This window comes from Hydra vulgaris, chromosome 06, assembly GCF_038396675.1.
Source record: "Hydra vulgaris chromosome 06, alternate assembly HydraT2T_AEP".
NCBI lineage: Eukaryota > Metazoa > Cnidaria > Hydrozoa > Anthoathecata > Hydridae > Hydra > Hydra vulgaris.
In genome coordinates this window covers 53,625,001-53,640,205 of record NC_088925.1, presented here as the reverse complement: position 1 = coordinate 53,640,205, position 15,205 = coordinate 53,625,001, and the positions used below count along the sequence as shown (strand labels likewise).

The window sequence follows — 15,205 nt, the reverse complement described above, 5'->3', positions numbered from 1 at the left end:
GTTAAGGTTTGCAATCATTGCACAAGGAAACAGAACAACGTGATGATATTATGTGCCAATATCTCAAAATAGTTTTGTTTTGGTAAGTTTTTTAAACTCAAAATTTATTTTCAAAAGTTTATTTGTGATATGAACTGTTGATTGCTTTTCACTTTGCTTTATAAGCCTTTCTGTTTTCTTTATTGTTTTCTATTTTCTTTATTGTTAGATTAAAAGGATAAATGAAAAGTATGTGTTTTTTTATGGAGGATTGTTTCTAACTTTTTATGTTATGCAGTTATATAGTTACTTCTTAAGCAAGAGGTTCCGAGTTCAATCCCCACAACGTCCCTGGTAGTACCGCGCTCAATCTGTTTCTCGGCGCAGCAGCCTTGTTTGTCAAGGTTTGTGTTTTAGAGTTATAGAGTTGAGAGAGGGTTATAACCACTATTAAGTAGCTTCCTCATCTGTAGTGGCCTTCTCGGCCTTGAGGAGGTGAATAACAAAAACACACAAAAAAATTGTTCACTTAAATTTAATAAGTATTGTATTTTAATCAAATCTATTTTAATTTTTTAAACCTAATAAATTTGAGTTGAAAATTATAAGTAAAGATTGTGATTATCATACATTTGTTGATGAAACTATTGACAACAATGAAGATAATAATGCTGCTGATGACAACAATGAAGATAATAATGCTATTGCTGATGGTGATGAGCTAGAAAGTAAGTTACATTTAAAATTCAAATTTAATTATTTTACTAGATATTATAATTATTTTTATTAATACATAGTTTTTTATTTTTATAATTTAAATATATATATATATATATATATATATATACACATATATATATATATATATATATATATACAGTTATGGCCATTGAAATCCGACCACCAGTATCATTTTACTTAAAACTAGTTTAATGTAGTAATAAACAATTGTATTATAGCAATAAAAGAATAACAGTAACAATTAATGATTATAATGTAACATATCGTACATATTCAATGTTTTTAATATTTAGTGGCACCACCATGTGCTTTTAAGACTGCATTAATGCGATCAGGCATTGAATCCATGAGAGCCTGACAATATTCTGGCGTTATTTCAGTAATCCAAGCTTGACGAATTTTGTGCGATAGATCGTCCAGTGATGTAGGATTAGTTCTGGATACTGCTGACTTTAACTTGACCCAGCAATTTTCGATTGGGTTCAAGTCTGGGGATGATCCCGGCCAAGGACCCAGAACCTGAACGTTGTGATCCTCTAACCAAGATTTTACAAGACGAGATTGGTGACACGGTGCACCATCATGCTGGAATATTTTGCAACGACGAATTTCCATCAAATTTGGAACCTTTTCTTGAAGTATTTTTAGATATTGTTGGGAGTTAACAGTCTGTCCCTTCTGCATTAAATAAATACCACATCGACCAGATGAAGCTATTGCGCCCCACACCATAATTGAAGGACATTGCTTGACAGCTGGTACGGTATACCTTGCATTAAAACGCTGATTAGGTGGGCGACGAACTAATGATTTATGCGGAGCGAATTGCTTTATTTGTGTCTCGTCGCTAAACATTACCTGGCGCCATTTGGTTATTGACCAGTGTATGTGAGCTCTACAAAATGCGATCCTATCACGGATGTTCTTTAAAGACAGTCGCGGTTTGAGGGCTGGACGACAAGAACGTAGACCTGCATCTTTCGATAAACGTCTTCTAATTGTTCGAGTGCTGACTGTAACGTCATTAGGTAGATCTGCCCTGATTTGTGTGCTGGATATTGTTGGATCTCTCACAGCAGCCCTCCGTATCATATTGTCTGCTTGTTTGCTAGTAATTCTAGCTTTACCAAAACGTTTTCTGGGCGCAGTGGATCCCGTGTCTTTGATTAGTTGTATAATATCATGAACAGTAGATTTTGGCATTCGCAATTTTGCTGATATCTGACGCTTACTTGCACCATCCTCCCATAAAAGTTTAATATTAGCACGAAGACCTTCCTTCGTAGTCATAATTAAATTGTGACAGTTAAATGATAATCCATACCCTACAATGAGATATATAGCTTAATAAATTTTACAGTGCAATAAAATAAACGCTAATGTGATTGGCTAAAAGCTAATTAACTAATCATTGATGTCAGGGAAGAAAATAAATTGATTATTCGCATGCATAGACTGTTTTTCTTTATATTCAGCAGTGGTCAGATTTCAATGGCCATAACTGTATATACATATATATACATATATATACATATATATATATATATATATATATATATATATATATATATATATATATATATATATATATATATATATATATATACACACATATATATATATATATATATATATATATATATATATACACATATATACATATATATATATATATATATATATATATATATATATATATATATATATATATATAAATTAAAAACATTTTTAAAAATAGAATAAAAGTATTTTTCTTTTATTCGATTATATAAAAATTTTGAATTTTATGATAAGAATTTCAGCATCAAGAGAGAGATGCCATCAACATCAACATCAGTCAATTAATCTAACTTTTATTTTTAAGAATATATTCAAACTATTATACTAGTAAAAGTGTTCTTAATGTTGTTTAAGTATTTGTCAGTAGTTTTGTTATCAGCTATTTAATTAATTGGAATGAGGTATTTTTGTTGTACTTTTTCTTTACTTCAATTTATTGGAAAAAATAATTTTACTATAAAAATCTTACATATAAAAATCACAGGGTGTTTGCCACCCTGATGGTACCAGGTATACATTAGAACTATCAAATGATTTAAATTTCTTAAAGAAAAAAAAAACTAAAAACTATAGGTCTAGTTTGCTATACACATTATTTACGTGAAATACATAGTTGGTACATGTATATGACAAATGCTATATTAATAACATAACTATTTTATAAAAGAATATTTAAATGAATTTTTAAAAAATGTAGTTTATAAACTGTTAAAGTTAAAACAAGATATATTGTTTATGAATACCTATCTGTACCTATAGTTATATTTTCTATTAGTAATAGAAAATATTTTCAATAAGATTTATTGTGTGGAAATTAAAGAAATGCCATATTTTTTTGAAATTATTATAAACATAATTATTTTAAACATAATAACAAAATGATAACAATAAGAGCAGTTTAACAATAACCTGAGACTTATTCCTTGGAGTTAGTACTGGGTTAATATCACTTTCACCGTTTTCATTCAAGATGTATGACGAAGGACTTGATTTATAAGCATTAATTATAGCTGTTGGAAGTAAGGTTTGGCTTCGAGAAGCAATATCTTTACGTACAGATGGAGCAATAGCAAAATAAGCTAAGTTTGACTTTTTAGAATTTCCATGTGGATAATCTACCATAACAGACTCATCTAAAGCATAAAAAAATTATTAATTTTATAGTTTAAAACCACCTGTTTTTAGAAACTATTTAAACAGAAATGATCTACATATTTTTGTTATATTGATTTTTTTTTTTTTTTGCTATATTTTCACATCATAATAACATTAAACCTGCAAATTGCAACAAGTTAAATTGCATCATAAACAAAAAATTGCAATTTGTATAATTGTATAAATTAACAGTGACTTAATGGAGAAAGAATATCTGAAGACACTTAATTTTTAATAAATATATAATTTTAACAACTTCAGTATCATTAAGTTAGTGTAGTGTGGTGAACATCAATATCATGAATACAGAAATGCAGTTTGTAAAAGTGGCTATTTATGTTTGGCTAGGTACTCTTTTAATCTGTAATAAATTGTCAAAAAATCATCATTGTCCAAGTCAAATTGGGGGTTGAAAACGGGGTATGAAACCTAGCATTCAATCAATCAGCTATTTTTTATCTACTTTCACTTCAATACATAATTTCAAGGACTCTCAATATTCCAATGAAAAAGAAACTCTGAAAATTGAATATTTGATTAATGACATGGAAAGGGGCTTCCTGCCTTAAAATAGCCCCGGGTCTCAAAAAGTCTTAATTTGCTACTGGCCTTAATACTAAAATAAGCAAATTACTTTAGTAAAAACTTTTCTGATTACATGCACATAAAATTTAATTTCAAGTCAGTAGATTAAAAAAACTTTTAACAAAACTTCAAATACATTTTGATTATTATATATTTTATTCAAAATTTAACACTGTCTTTCTTTTTAAAAAAAAATTACAAAATTTACAAGGTGGTAATTTTTCAAAATTTATTGAAAAATTTTTCTGCTCTTTAATCTCACTACATATCATAGCTTGTAAAAAAAATTCTGAATACGTATACCGATCTGATCCTTTTACTGTGAATTTTATTGTTTTATTACAATATCAAGAACTGGTTTCTTCTGGATCTGAAAATCTGGAGAATCCAACTAATATAAAGTGAGTTTTGAGCTCCCAACCCAACATAATTCAACTTTTATGTTAAACTCGTTTTGAACATTAACACTTACAATAAAATCAATAATCCATGTAAGAATTTGAAGTTAATACCAGATAGCCGATGCAAAAAACCAATGTCGTACAAAATCTTAGTGCTGCTGTGAGACATTTACTATGGCAACTAGATCCAATTTATAGAATTGTTAGCGGCTAAGGTAAATTACCAGACAATATTTTTTTTAGTTATTTGGTCCATATCAATCTTTGTATAACTAGAATTGATTTCAAGGTCTGTTGTTATAATTGAAATTTTCTTAAGTGGTCCAGACTACTTATTTTCATGCTTTGTTGGGTTATCCAAGCTTAAAATAAAGCGCCTTAATCATTAATTTAAAAATCACACAAAACCCATACTAATATCTTTCTTAATTTATTCTCCACTCATTGCATCACACAACTAAGTACACAAAATTTACCATATGTGCCAGCCCCCCCTAATATCACTATAGCTGATTTCTTGAATTTCTCCCCATTAACCACCTAAAAAAATGGCTTGCAACTATTTCATGTTAAATACCTATTTTTTAACTGGTTGAATAACTGCAGTTTAGTGTTCTTCCTTGACTAGGCAAGAGAAATATATACCATTAAGTTCTGTTAACTTTCTGTTCTTCATTTTTGTTTTATCCTAGCCGTCAAAAAAAAAAAAGTATGATCTAATAAACATAGATATAGCAAACATTTAGGTATGCATTTACTTGAATTACTTCATAATCTGATAAACATATTTTATAATTACTTGGGTAATTTGTACTAACCAAAGATAATCATCCAGAATTTTTCAACTGATTTTCTTTATTTTTTATTTTTAAATTTTTTAGCTCTCTACTTTAACTCTTGAAAATACTTTTGATTACTTTTAATACAAAAGTGCAAAATATTCAACTTAATTACTCTACTACTTGATGAAGGTAATAGAGAATAGATGATACATGAAGGTGATATAATACATGAAGTTGATATGATACATGAAGATAATACATGATGATAAAGAACCTGATACTGTGGAACAGGAGCTTTATTTTCTTTCAAACACATAGATTTAACATGCAACTGTTAATAACAGTCATGGTTTCCATACTCTAAATAAAATATTATCTTGCATTTTCCATTTCAAAGACAAATTTTTGCTATTTGGACAAGTTTTTAAATAAATCTGTCTTTTATTGATTTTTTTTCTAAACATTTGCAAGACTAGTTCTAATTTCAGTTTACCAAAGATACTTTGTTTAATTTTAATGATTTACCCCACTGAGAAGATAAGGTGTGATTTACCCCACTGAGAAGATAAGGTGTGATATCACTGAGAAGATACGGTGTGATATCAGTGTATGTTCCTTTTATTTTCATCACTTGCCTTTCTCAGAAAAATCCAATATCTAAAATTGTCCCTTTTATTAGGGAGCAAGTAAAAGTTGTTTCCCTATCCTAATAAATCTACATTAGTCAATAGCTTAGTTGCATATTTCTTTTTTTTTCTGTTTATTATCATATTACTGATATATTATTTAATTAAAATCTAGTAATACTCTAATAAAAACTTTAAATTTTCACTTTTTTTAAATTAAAAATCTTTTTAGAAACAAAGCACTTAAAACTTATTTCCAAAACAAATTTGTTTTAATAACATAAATACAAAATTACATCATTGTTTTATATATTGTTAAACCATTAAAATACTTCTTTTTAAAAAAAGTAGATTAAAAGGTATCACTCCAAATATAAAATCTTACCATGATTTCTGACAAATGTGCCTCTTATGTGAATTCTTGAATTCAGGCTGGCATGGAATCTTTTCCTCCCTCTTGACAATTCCAAGTCCAGCCACACACCATGGTTTACCTCTCATTGTGCTGCTGCAAATTCTGCATTACTTCCACATCTATCACTTAAACAATTCTCCAGAAAAAAGATGTCTGTTTACTATTGCAAAAACCATTGTAAAAAGTTTTTCTAATGCTCGCTTATTTTAAGGCCATGAAATCTCGTATTTCATCTAAAAAATTTAGGTTCCCGAGACATCTGAAAAATCTTTAACAATATTTAAAAAAAGGGCAAATCTTTTAATGGTTACCTCTCTTACATGGTTCAGATTAATTTACCTCACCTAAAGATATAGCTGAATTGTTTGCTAAGAATTTTTCATCAATATCATCTCTTGATTCCACTAATCACATTTTACCTGAAATAGCCAACAAACAAATTGATTCATTGTTTGACATTCATTTCACTCCACCTTCTGTATCTAAAGTGATTTCCTACTTTAACTTTTTTGCAGCATGTGGTCTGGACAGCATACCTGTTATTATCTGGCAGAAGTGTTTTCCTGAGCTGTTGTCTATACTTTCAAAATTATTTAACAGTTGCTCATGAAAGTGTTGTTTAACAGCCTGCTGGAAAGCGGCATCTGCTATCCTTATTTTCAAAAATTCTGAAGAGCTATCTGGCTCATCTAACTACATACCTATTAGTCTTCTTACTATCATAAGCAAGGTTTTTGAGTCTTAAATTAATAAACACTTAATTTCTCATTTAGAATATAATAACATACTTCCTGATCCGCAATATGGATTTTGATCTTCTTGTTTTACTACTGATTTGTTAACGGTAATAACTGATAGGTTTTATAATGCATTAGATAGAAAAGTAGAGGTTAAGGCTATCACTCTCAACATTTCTAAAGCTTTTGATTAAGTTTGGCATGCTGGTCTTTTTCAAAAGCTCTTTTTTAATGGTGTATCAGGTAACATCTTAAAAGTGATCAAACCTTTCCTTACTACTCGTTGTATAAAAGTTGTTCTCAATAGACAGCACTCTTCTTCATTTCCTGTAACTTCAAGGGTTTCTCAGTGGTTCAATCCATGGCGCTATACTTTTTTTGATTTACATTTAAGACCTCACAGAAATTCTTTTATCTAAGTGGAATTGTTCACTGATGATACCATAGAATAATACTATTTATTCTTGTCTTGATAAAAAGCCAACACTCTCTGATTGCTTGGAGGGGGCATTTGAGCTTGAAAAGGATCTCACTTTTGTTACAGCATGGGGCACTAAGTGGCTGGTGAACTTTAACTCAGATAAAACTTTTTTTCAGCTAATCATTATCACAACAATCTAGATCTTCCTTTGTAAATGGTAATAATTTATATATTTAATCATTTGTGAATGGTATTGTACTCGATGAGTCATCTACCCTTCATCTTCAAGGTATAACTCTGATTTCCGATTTTTCTTGGAAACCATATATCAAACCATTACAAAGTTAGCATCTGCTAAGGTTGCATCTCTTTATCGTGCTTGCCACTTTCTTACTCCGGATTTTATTCTTGATCTCTACAAATCTTAAAACCTATCTTGTATGGAATACTATTGCCATATCTGGAGCAGATCTTCAAATGATACTTATATTTATTATGATGCTCTTACTCTTAAACATAGTTGGAACTGCTCTTGCAGCCAACCTTCAACCATTGTCACATTGTCTTAATGTTACCTTTCTTTCTCTTTTCTATAAATACTATAATGGACGCAGCTTTAAAGCTAGCATCTCTTGTGCAATCTAATAAAATTAATTCTCTTTTTACTCATCATTCAACCAAGACTCATCTTCTTACTGTGATTGTTTCTTAGTGCTCCAAAAATTCTTATTCGCCTAGTTTTTTTCATTAAACATCAGTATCTTGGAATTCGTTCCCTTTATCATGTTTTCCTGATTCATATAAATTGCAATCTTTTTAAGTTGTCTGTTAATTCTTATCTTGCTTTATAAACTTCATCTTTTCTCTTCCAGTAACTTCCAACTCTAACAGTGGTTGACATAATTTTTTTGTCAAAACATAGCTCTAAGAGTAACTGTTTCACCATATGAAAGTGGTTATCACAACTCATAAGACGCCTCCATAATAACAATGTTTCATAGTGCTCCACTCTCCTCTAGTACTTTTTGTATGAACTTAATTAAAAAACAAAATTCAGGAAAAGATAAAAATATTTACTACATTAACTCAGAGAAATTATTCAAATTCTTTCCTTCAGATTCTATATAGAGGAAATTTTATTTAAACCAATTTAAGAAATATTTTAACTAACTAATAACAAATCACATGATTTAAAACACAGATAACATCAACATTAATTAAACAATAATTGACATAATAATAATAGAATAATTTTTTAGTAGAATTATGTTAAAGTAACTAAAGTTTGACAAGCAAAAATTGTTGAATAAAAATCAACCTTGATAAAATTCTAAAGAAACATCACCTTTTTGAAAATAAACAAAAACAACTTTAAAACATTAAAGTAAAAAATTTAAAAGTAAATACAAATAAACCTGTAATTTCAAAAAGGACGCAAGTCCATTGATTAAAACTTTTCAGGATAAACAAAAATATGCTTTTACAAAAAAAAGTCTAAAGTGTTTATGAAATTGAATATTGGAGTACATAAATAAAAAACATAATTTTTTTTTCATTAAAAAAAAAAAAAAAACTAATATATTTATTTTTAATTTAAATTTCTGGACTAATTCATTTTTTTGAAATGAATTCTTTTTTGTACATACAAATCCAAAAATTATCAGAAAATTGTTAGTTAATTGTCCTTTATTTCCTGGTATTTTTTGTTTTTCAAAGTTGTTGGCCATGCTAAAACCTCAAAGTTGTTGGCCATGCTAAAACCTCTATTTAAAAGTTTTTATAATCAATACAATTACTTGATAGTAAGGGTGGCATGGTACCCATCCTTTGTAAGAGTTGGGAATATTGAATGACTAAACAATCTATAGATTTACACATTGTCACAAGACCAGTTATTTTAGAGAATGTGAAATGTTACACTTTGGAAATACCAAAAATTACTTTTTGTAACTTTTTTTCCTTGGGCATTCTTTTGCCATATGTCAATATCTTCAGTTTTAGGCATTTATTTCAAAGTTATTGTTACAGCTTTAAAACAGTTTAATGGTTCTGAGGCCGACTGGTAGTAAGGTGTCTCGAACTCTGTGGTAGCTCACAGAGAGGCTGATTCCATCAACAGCTGCAAAATATCAGAGTAATAACAGTAGCCTTAACTATAAGATTTTCATACTTGGTTAGTGTGTAAACCCTGTCATTTTTTTGAATATGTCTCTTTGCTGTCCCAAACGTTCTATCACTTGGCAGGAATGGACCTCTTCTAGATATGTAATATTGTATCTCATTTATATTGATACCTAGTTCAGCTACTAGTACAAAATCATGCCATGGTCAGAAACAATTCAGACCATGGCATAATTTTTTATTCTGGCCGGCACAACCATCTCAAATAGGTGCAATTCTTTGGCATCATTACTAATATATCTGCAATTCTTTAAAACACTGGCTAGTTTTAAGATCATATATGCAAAACAAATATTGCCATAGATGACATATGTGGATTAGGGGTAGTCAGTTTAAGGAAATTTTCAAATCTAAAATACCATACACTCTAGATTTGGGGAAAATGTTGAAAAAACAACTCCCAAAAAATTTGAGCTCAACAGGTCCTTTCTATCTTTACCCCCAGCACTAGCACTTTCTTAGAAAAAAAATTCTCCAAAACCATCAAAAACAGCCAATTTTGCAGGTCCAGGGGAAAGTTAAATGAAAAAAATTTGAAATTCTTTTTTTCTGGGATGTTTATTTTTACCTATATATTTTAGCAAAAATACATGGTATTGTAGTTTTTTTCAAAAAAAAAAAAAATTTTTGTATTTAGAATTGAAAAAATTACAATATTTGATAATAGTTTCATGTTAATGGATTAGGTTTCAAAAGCAAAGAAATTCAGTTGTGTTTATGTTCATTTTCACCACTTTTCTTCCTTTTGTCAAGTGAAGATAAGCTTTCTGCAAATTTACTTTTAGAAAGTTTGTTTGAACGTCTTCCAGGTGTTCTGAACAGTTGTTCTCAACAGTTAGCAATGTGTTCTGTTTATCTTCCTCATTATTGTATCAATGAATAAATTGCTGCATCATTCCAACAGATCTTTCTGAATGGTCATTTACTACAATTAAAGATTTGGCATAATTCTGAAAGCTTTTAAAAGCAGATTGAGTAAAACAAAACTCAGGGGGAAGTCAATCTTTTATCCTTTGTTCCTCTAATCCGATTCTATCAAACATAAGGTATGAAAATTTATCAACCAACAAAGCAAGTGAAGAAGGATGTTCACTAATTTCGTTTCCCATTTCAGTTTTATCTTTTATATCTATTTTTGATTTGTTTTTAGTATTGTACCATGCTGTAATTGTCATTTTAAAAGTAAGAATTGCTTTAGCAAGATTTGCTTTCTCCTCAAATGACATATTATCATCCAACAGAGCAAGAGAAATCATTGTTGAATCTAAATACCAACTATGTTTGTAAAGAGAGCTAAAAATTGCATCGACAGCATCTGGTTTGGCACAAAGTTTTTGGTACTGTTGCATTTGGTGTATTGCTTTTATATCAAGAATGGGAGCTCTAATAGCGTCATTCGCCTGTAAATACCATTTGGCATAAAAGCAAACTATAAATTCAATTGTTAGCCTGATTTCTGTCTTGAGTTTATTATTTTGGTTTACGAACTCAAGATGGCTGGAAAGAAGCTGTAGCTTTAGGTAGTATAGTGCTTTGGATAAGAACCTAGCATGATGAACTGCTCCAGGTTTTCTTGTTACTAAAGATAAAGAAAGGTAAATTATGACAAGTTCTGCAAGCTCATTTCTATCATCTCTGATAAAATCTTTATTTTATTTTCCATTTGTAATGTATTCTTGGCAAAAGTTCAAAGACTCTTGCGCAACTTTCTCAAGAATAGTTCCCCTTACTACTTTCCAATCAAACTTCATCAGTTCTGTTTGATTGTAATTAAAATCAGGATTTTCAAAATTTGTTATTAATTTTTAAAAAATGGGATTATCTGGTCCTGTGGAATGTTCATCTGAAACTGAATTACAAAAATGAACCATTCTTAATTCACATACATGATGTCTGCATGCAATAAGTAAAAGATATTTTCCTAAATTGTTGGATATTCTAATTATAGAACCTTTCTTTAACCCAGTGTTACTTGCAGTAATATCAAAACATATTCCTCCTACTTTGGATTCAAGGTTGTACTCCTTAAGAAGGTCCATTACACCATTGCATTGAACTTCACCAGAGGATGATGGAAAAGGAAGTACTCCAAGCAAGTGTGTCTCACCTTCAATATTTACGAGTACAGCCAGTCTATTAGTTTTAATTCTTTTTCCTTTGTTTAGTTCAATTAATGTTTTGCCATCAAAATGCACTATGCATGGGTATGGGGATTCATTTATTGCTTGTTGAACATCTTTTGATATCATGCATATATTATGATTTGCATGTTTCATTTTTCTAGCTGCTGTAGACTGGCTACATTTGAAATCTATCAGATCAGCTCCTGATTGAGTTAGAATTGCACCTGTAACTTTATGTAAAACACTTGAAGAAATATCACTGATTGTAGCCATAAGAGCTACATTACCAGCAAAAACATCTATGGGAATTTCAGCAGTGACTTTTTGCTGTGAAGGTTTTCTTTTAAACCACTCTCCAGGATCACTCAAGGAGTGATCCTGGAGAGTGTTTTAAAATCAGTATCAATCAAGGAGTCCTCACTAGTATCTTTATTATTTTCAACATTAGTTGTACCCTCTAATTCTTTATATTGTTGTTTCACTTGCTGCTTTCTCTTTCTGCTACTCTCCATTGCCTAAAAATCTAACAAAAAATTTACTACTTATTAGTTTTAATTTAATTTTACAAGAGATTGAAATAGCGAGTGAACATTGTTTTTTTTTGTTTAGCTATTTTTATTTTAAACCGTCTTAAGTGGCATGTAAATTGTAAGTAAGTTGGCTAGAAAGCCAAGCAATTTTTTTTTTTTTTGGTTTAAAAGATATACATACTATTTTTCTGTACTTCTTATCTTCTCATCCAAGCATAAGTCTTCTTTCCTCTTCTTGGTCCTTTAGAAACTCCAAATCCTCAAGATTGTCTGAATCAGATCTTTTTTTGTCATTTTTTATTGTATTCCTAAGATCAGGAATGCCAGCCCAGAATAATTTATTCAGGTAAACTTTAAAATCTTGTTGCTTTGCTAAATCTGCAGCGGATCCCCTTTTTTCATGCTTCTTAAGTTTTGAATATTCTTTGTCCAGATTTGAAAGATTTTTTACTAGACTTTGATCGTTTAGTATAAAAAATCCAGCTTTAATCCATGGCTCTTTTACCTTGGCCAAAATACAATCACGTTTACTTTTCATTGCACATCTTTCAAAGTTTTTCTGAGGAGGACAAGCAAGAATAGTGGCTTTTTTTGATGTTCTTGGGAAAAATGATTGGTTGTAAGCTAAGTGCTGCAGTATTTCCATCCCTGTTGGAAGCTGACAGCCTTGTTTACAAAAAATAAGAAATAAAAAGTTTAGCTAAATTTTTTAGCTTAAGGGTTTCATTCTAAAACTAATTATTACCTTTGATGGCTGGCTTTGCTTCTTCAATTGAATAGTTTTTTTTTAGACCTTAGTGTTCTTTTACTTCCTATTTACATACATATTTATGTACTTTCTGACCACACTCTTCTTCTTTATACATATTTATTTTCTGACCACACTCTTCTTCTTTATACATATTTATTTTCTGACCACACTCTTCTTCTTTATACATATTTATTTTCTGACCACACTCTTCTTCTTTATACATATTTATTTTCTGACCACACTCTTCTTCTTTATACATATTTATTTTCTGACCACACTCTTCTTCTTTATACATATTTATTTTCTGACCATGCTCTTCTTCTTTATACATATTTATTTTCTGACCACACTCTTCTTCTTTATACATATTTATTTTCTGACCACACTCTTCTTCTTTATACATATTTATTTTCTGACCACACTCTTCTTCTTTATACATATTTATTTTCTGACCACACTCTTCTTCTTTATACATATAAAGAGTAATCTATTTAATTTTTACTGACCTAAAAAATCAAACTTAAAATAATTATTGTAAAACAATTTACTATTACAACAAATGGAACGGTTCAATTGTTCTTTGAGCTACTAAAGCTGGGTCTCGCCAAATTTCCACCTTATAGAAATTACTAAAAAAGTAAAAAGTATATATTTTGGATATTTAATTATAATCCTTTGTCAGTAACATAAATATGGTAAGTACGTTATCAAACATTGTAATTTTTTCAAATCTAAATACAAAAAAATTTTTTTTTTGAAAAAAACTACAATACCATGTATTTTTGCTAAAATATATAGGTAAAAAAAAACATCCAAGAAAAAAAAAAATTTCAAATTTTTTTCATTTAACTTTCCCTCTGGACCTGCAAAATCAGCTGTTTTTGATGGTTTTTGAGAATTTTTTTTCTAAAAAAGTGCTCAGAGGGTTAGGATAGAGTGGACCTGTTGAGCTCAAATTTTTTGGGAGTTGTTTTTTCAACATTTGCCCCAAATGTAGAGTGTATGGTATTTTAGATTTGAAAATTTCCTCAAACTCGCTACCCCTAATGTGGATATATGGAATATGTGAAAGAAACAAATTTTGCATAAAATCAAATGCAATCACATACACATTTAAATCATTTTTTGACTTTTTGCAAAATTTTATTTTTTTGTAAAATTAATTCACTTGAATTTTGCGGATCTCAATATTTGCTTGATAAGCTTTTGTTTAATTATCATTTATATGTGGATTTTTTAGTTTAATCTTTAACTCTTCACACAGTCCACAGACATTAATTTGCTTTTCTATCAAATGACAAGCTAAAATTTTCTTTGAAATACCTCAAGGAAAAACTTTTATTAAACAGGGTAATCTGAATACATTAGTTAATATGCGTGTATAACTTTCACATTGAGTTTTTGATGTACCTATACTAATGTATCACCAGATATGTTGCATTGTGGTCCTTCAGATTACCTCTGTGATCTATGGGCTACTTTTTTTTTAGGAAAATATATAAACGTCAAACTTACTTCAAAAAAATTCAATGCATACTGCAAAAAGCATTCTTGCACAATTTTTTTTTAACACAATTTATATTAATATGATAACTAAGGATAAGATCTTTTTAAGGTTCTTCAGATATAGTCTGTTTTCTCTGTATTTCCGTATTTTCAATCAATGGCTGCAAGTATGTGTCTAGGGCATTTTTGCTATCAAATCAGTTTACAAACTATTTTGTACTTTTCATATCATATTCAGATGTAAGCTCCAATATTTAAATAATTTAAATTACATCTGTAAATAAAGAAAAAGATAATCTTGAGGTAGTAATATAATAAGTATAATTATTATATATAAAGTAAAATATTTAATATTATGCTGCAATAATTAACTTGTTTTATTTCATATAAAACATACTAAGAAATGCTATTAAAAAACCATTAAACTTTTTGTGAAATTTTTAAAAGTTGTAATTTTAACTTTAATTTATTTATTAATTTACTTTATTTATTAATTTGCAATAAGGTTGCCTTGTCTTCTTTGTTTAATGACATACAATGATGTACATATTTTAAACTTACATATTTTAAATAGTCAAGTTAATAATTTTTGGACAAAACACATTTTTCTAAAAGCAAAAAAAAACTTATACAAATAAGTATATTTTGATTTAAGTTTAGTAATTTATTTAATGTTCTTATGAATGATAGAATATACTTATTACACTTAGAA

The 15,205-nt window shown here is 29.1% G+C and overlaps 1 protein-coding gene across 1 annotated transcript in view; it reads right to left on the bottom strand.

Moving 5' to 3' along the window:
* LOC100202561 (uncharacterized) overlaps window positions 1-15,205 on the bottom strand; it is a 63,944-nt gene that overhangs the window by 32,959 nt on the left and 15,780 nt on the right. Inside the window, exon 4 of the mRNA XM_065800469.1 lies at window positions 3,190-3,413. Coding sequence (XP_065656541.1) covers window positions 3,190-3,413 — 224 coding nt within the window. The remainder of the gene's footprint in view (window positions 1-3,189; window positions 3,414-15,205) is intronic.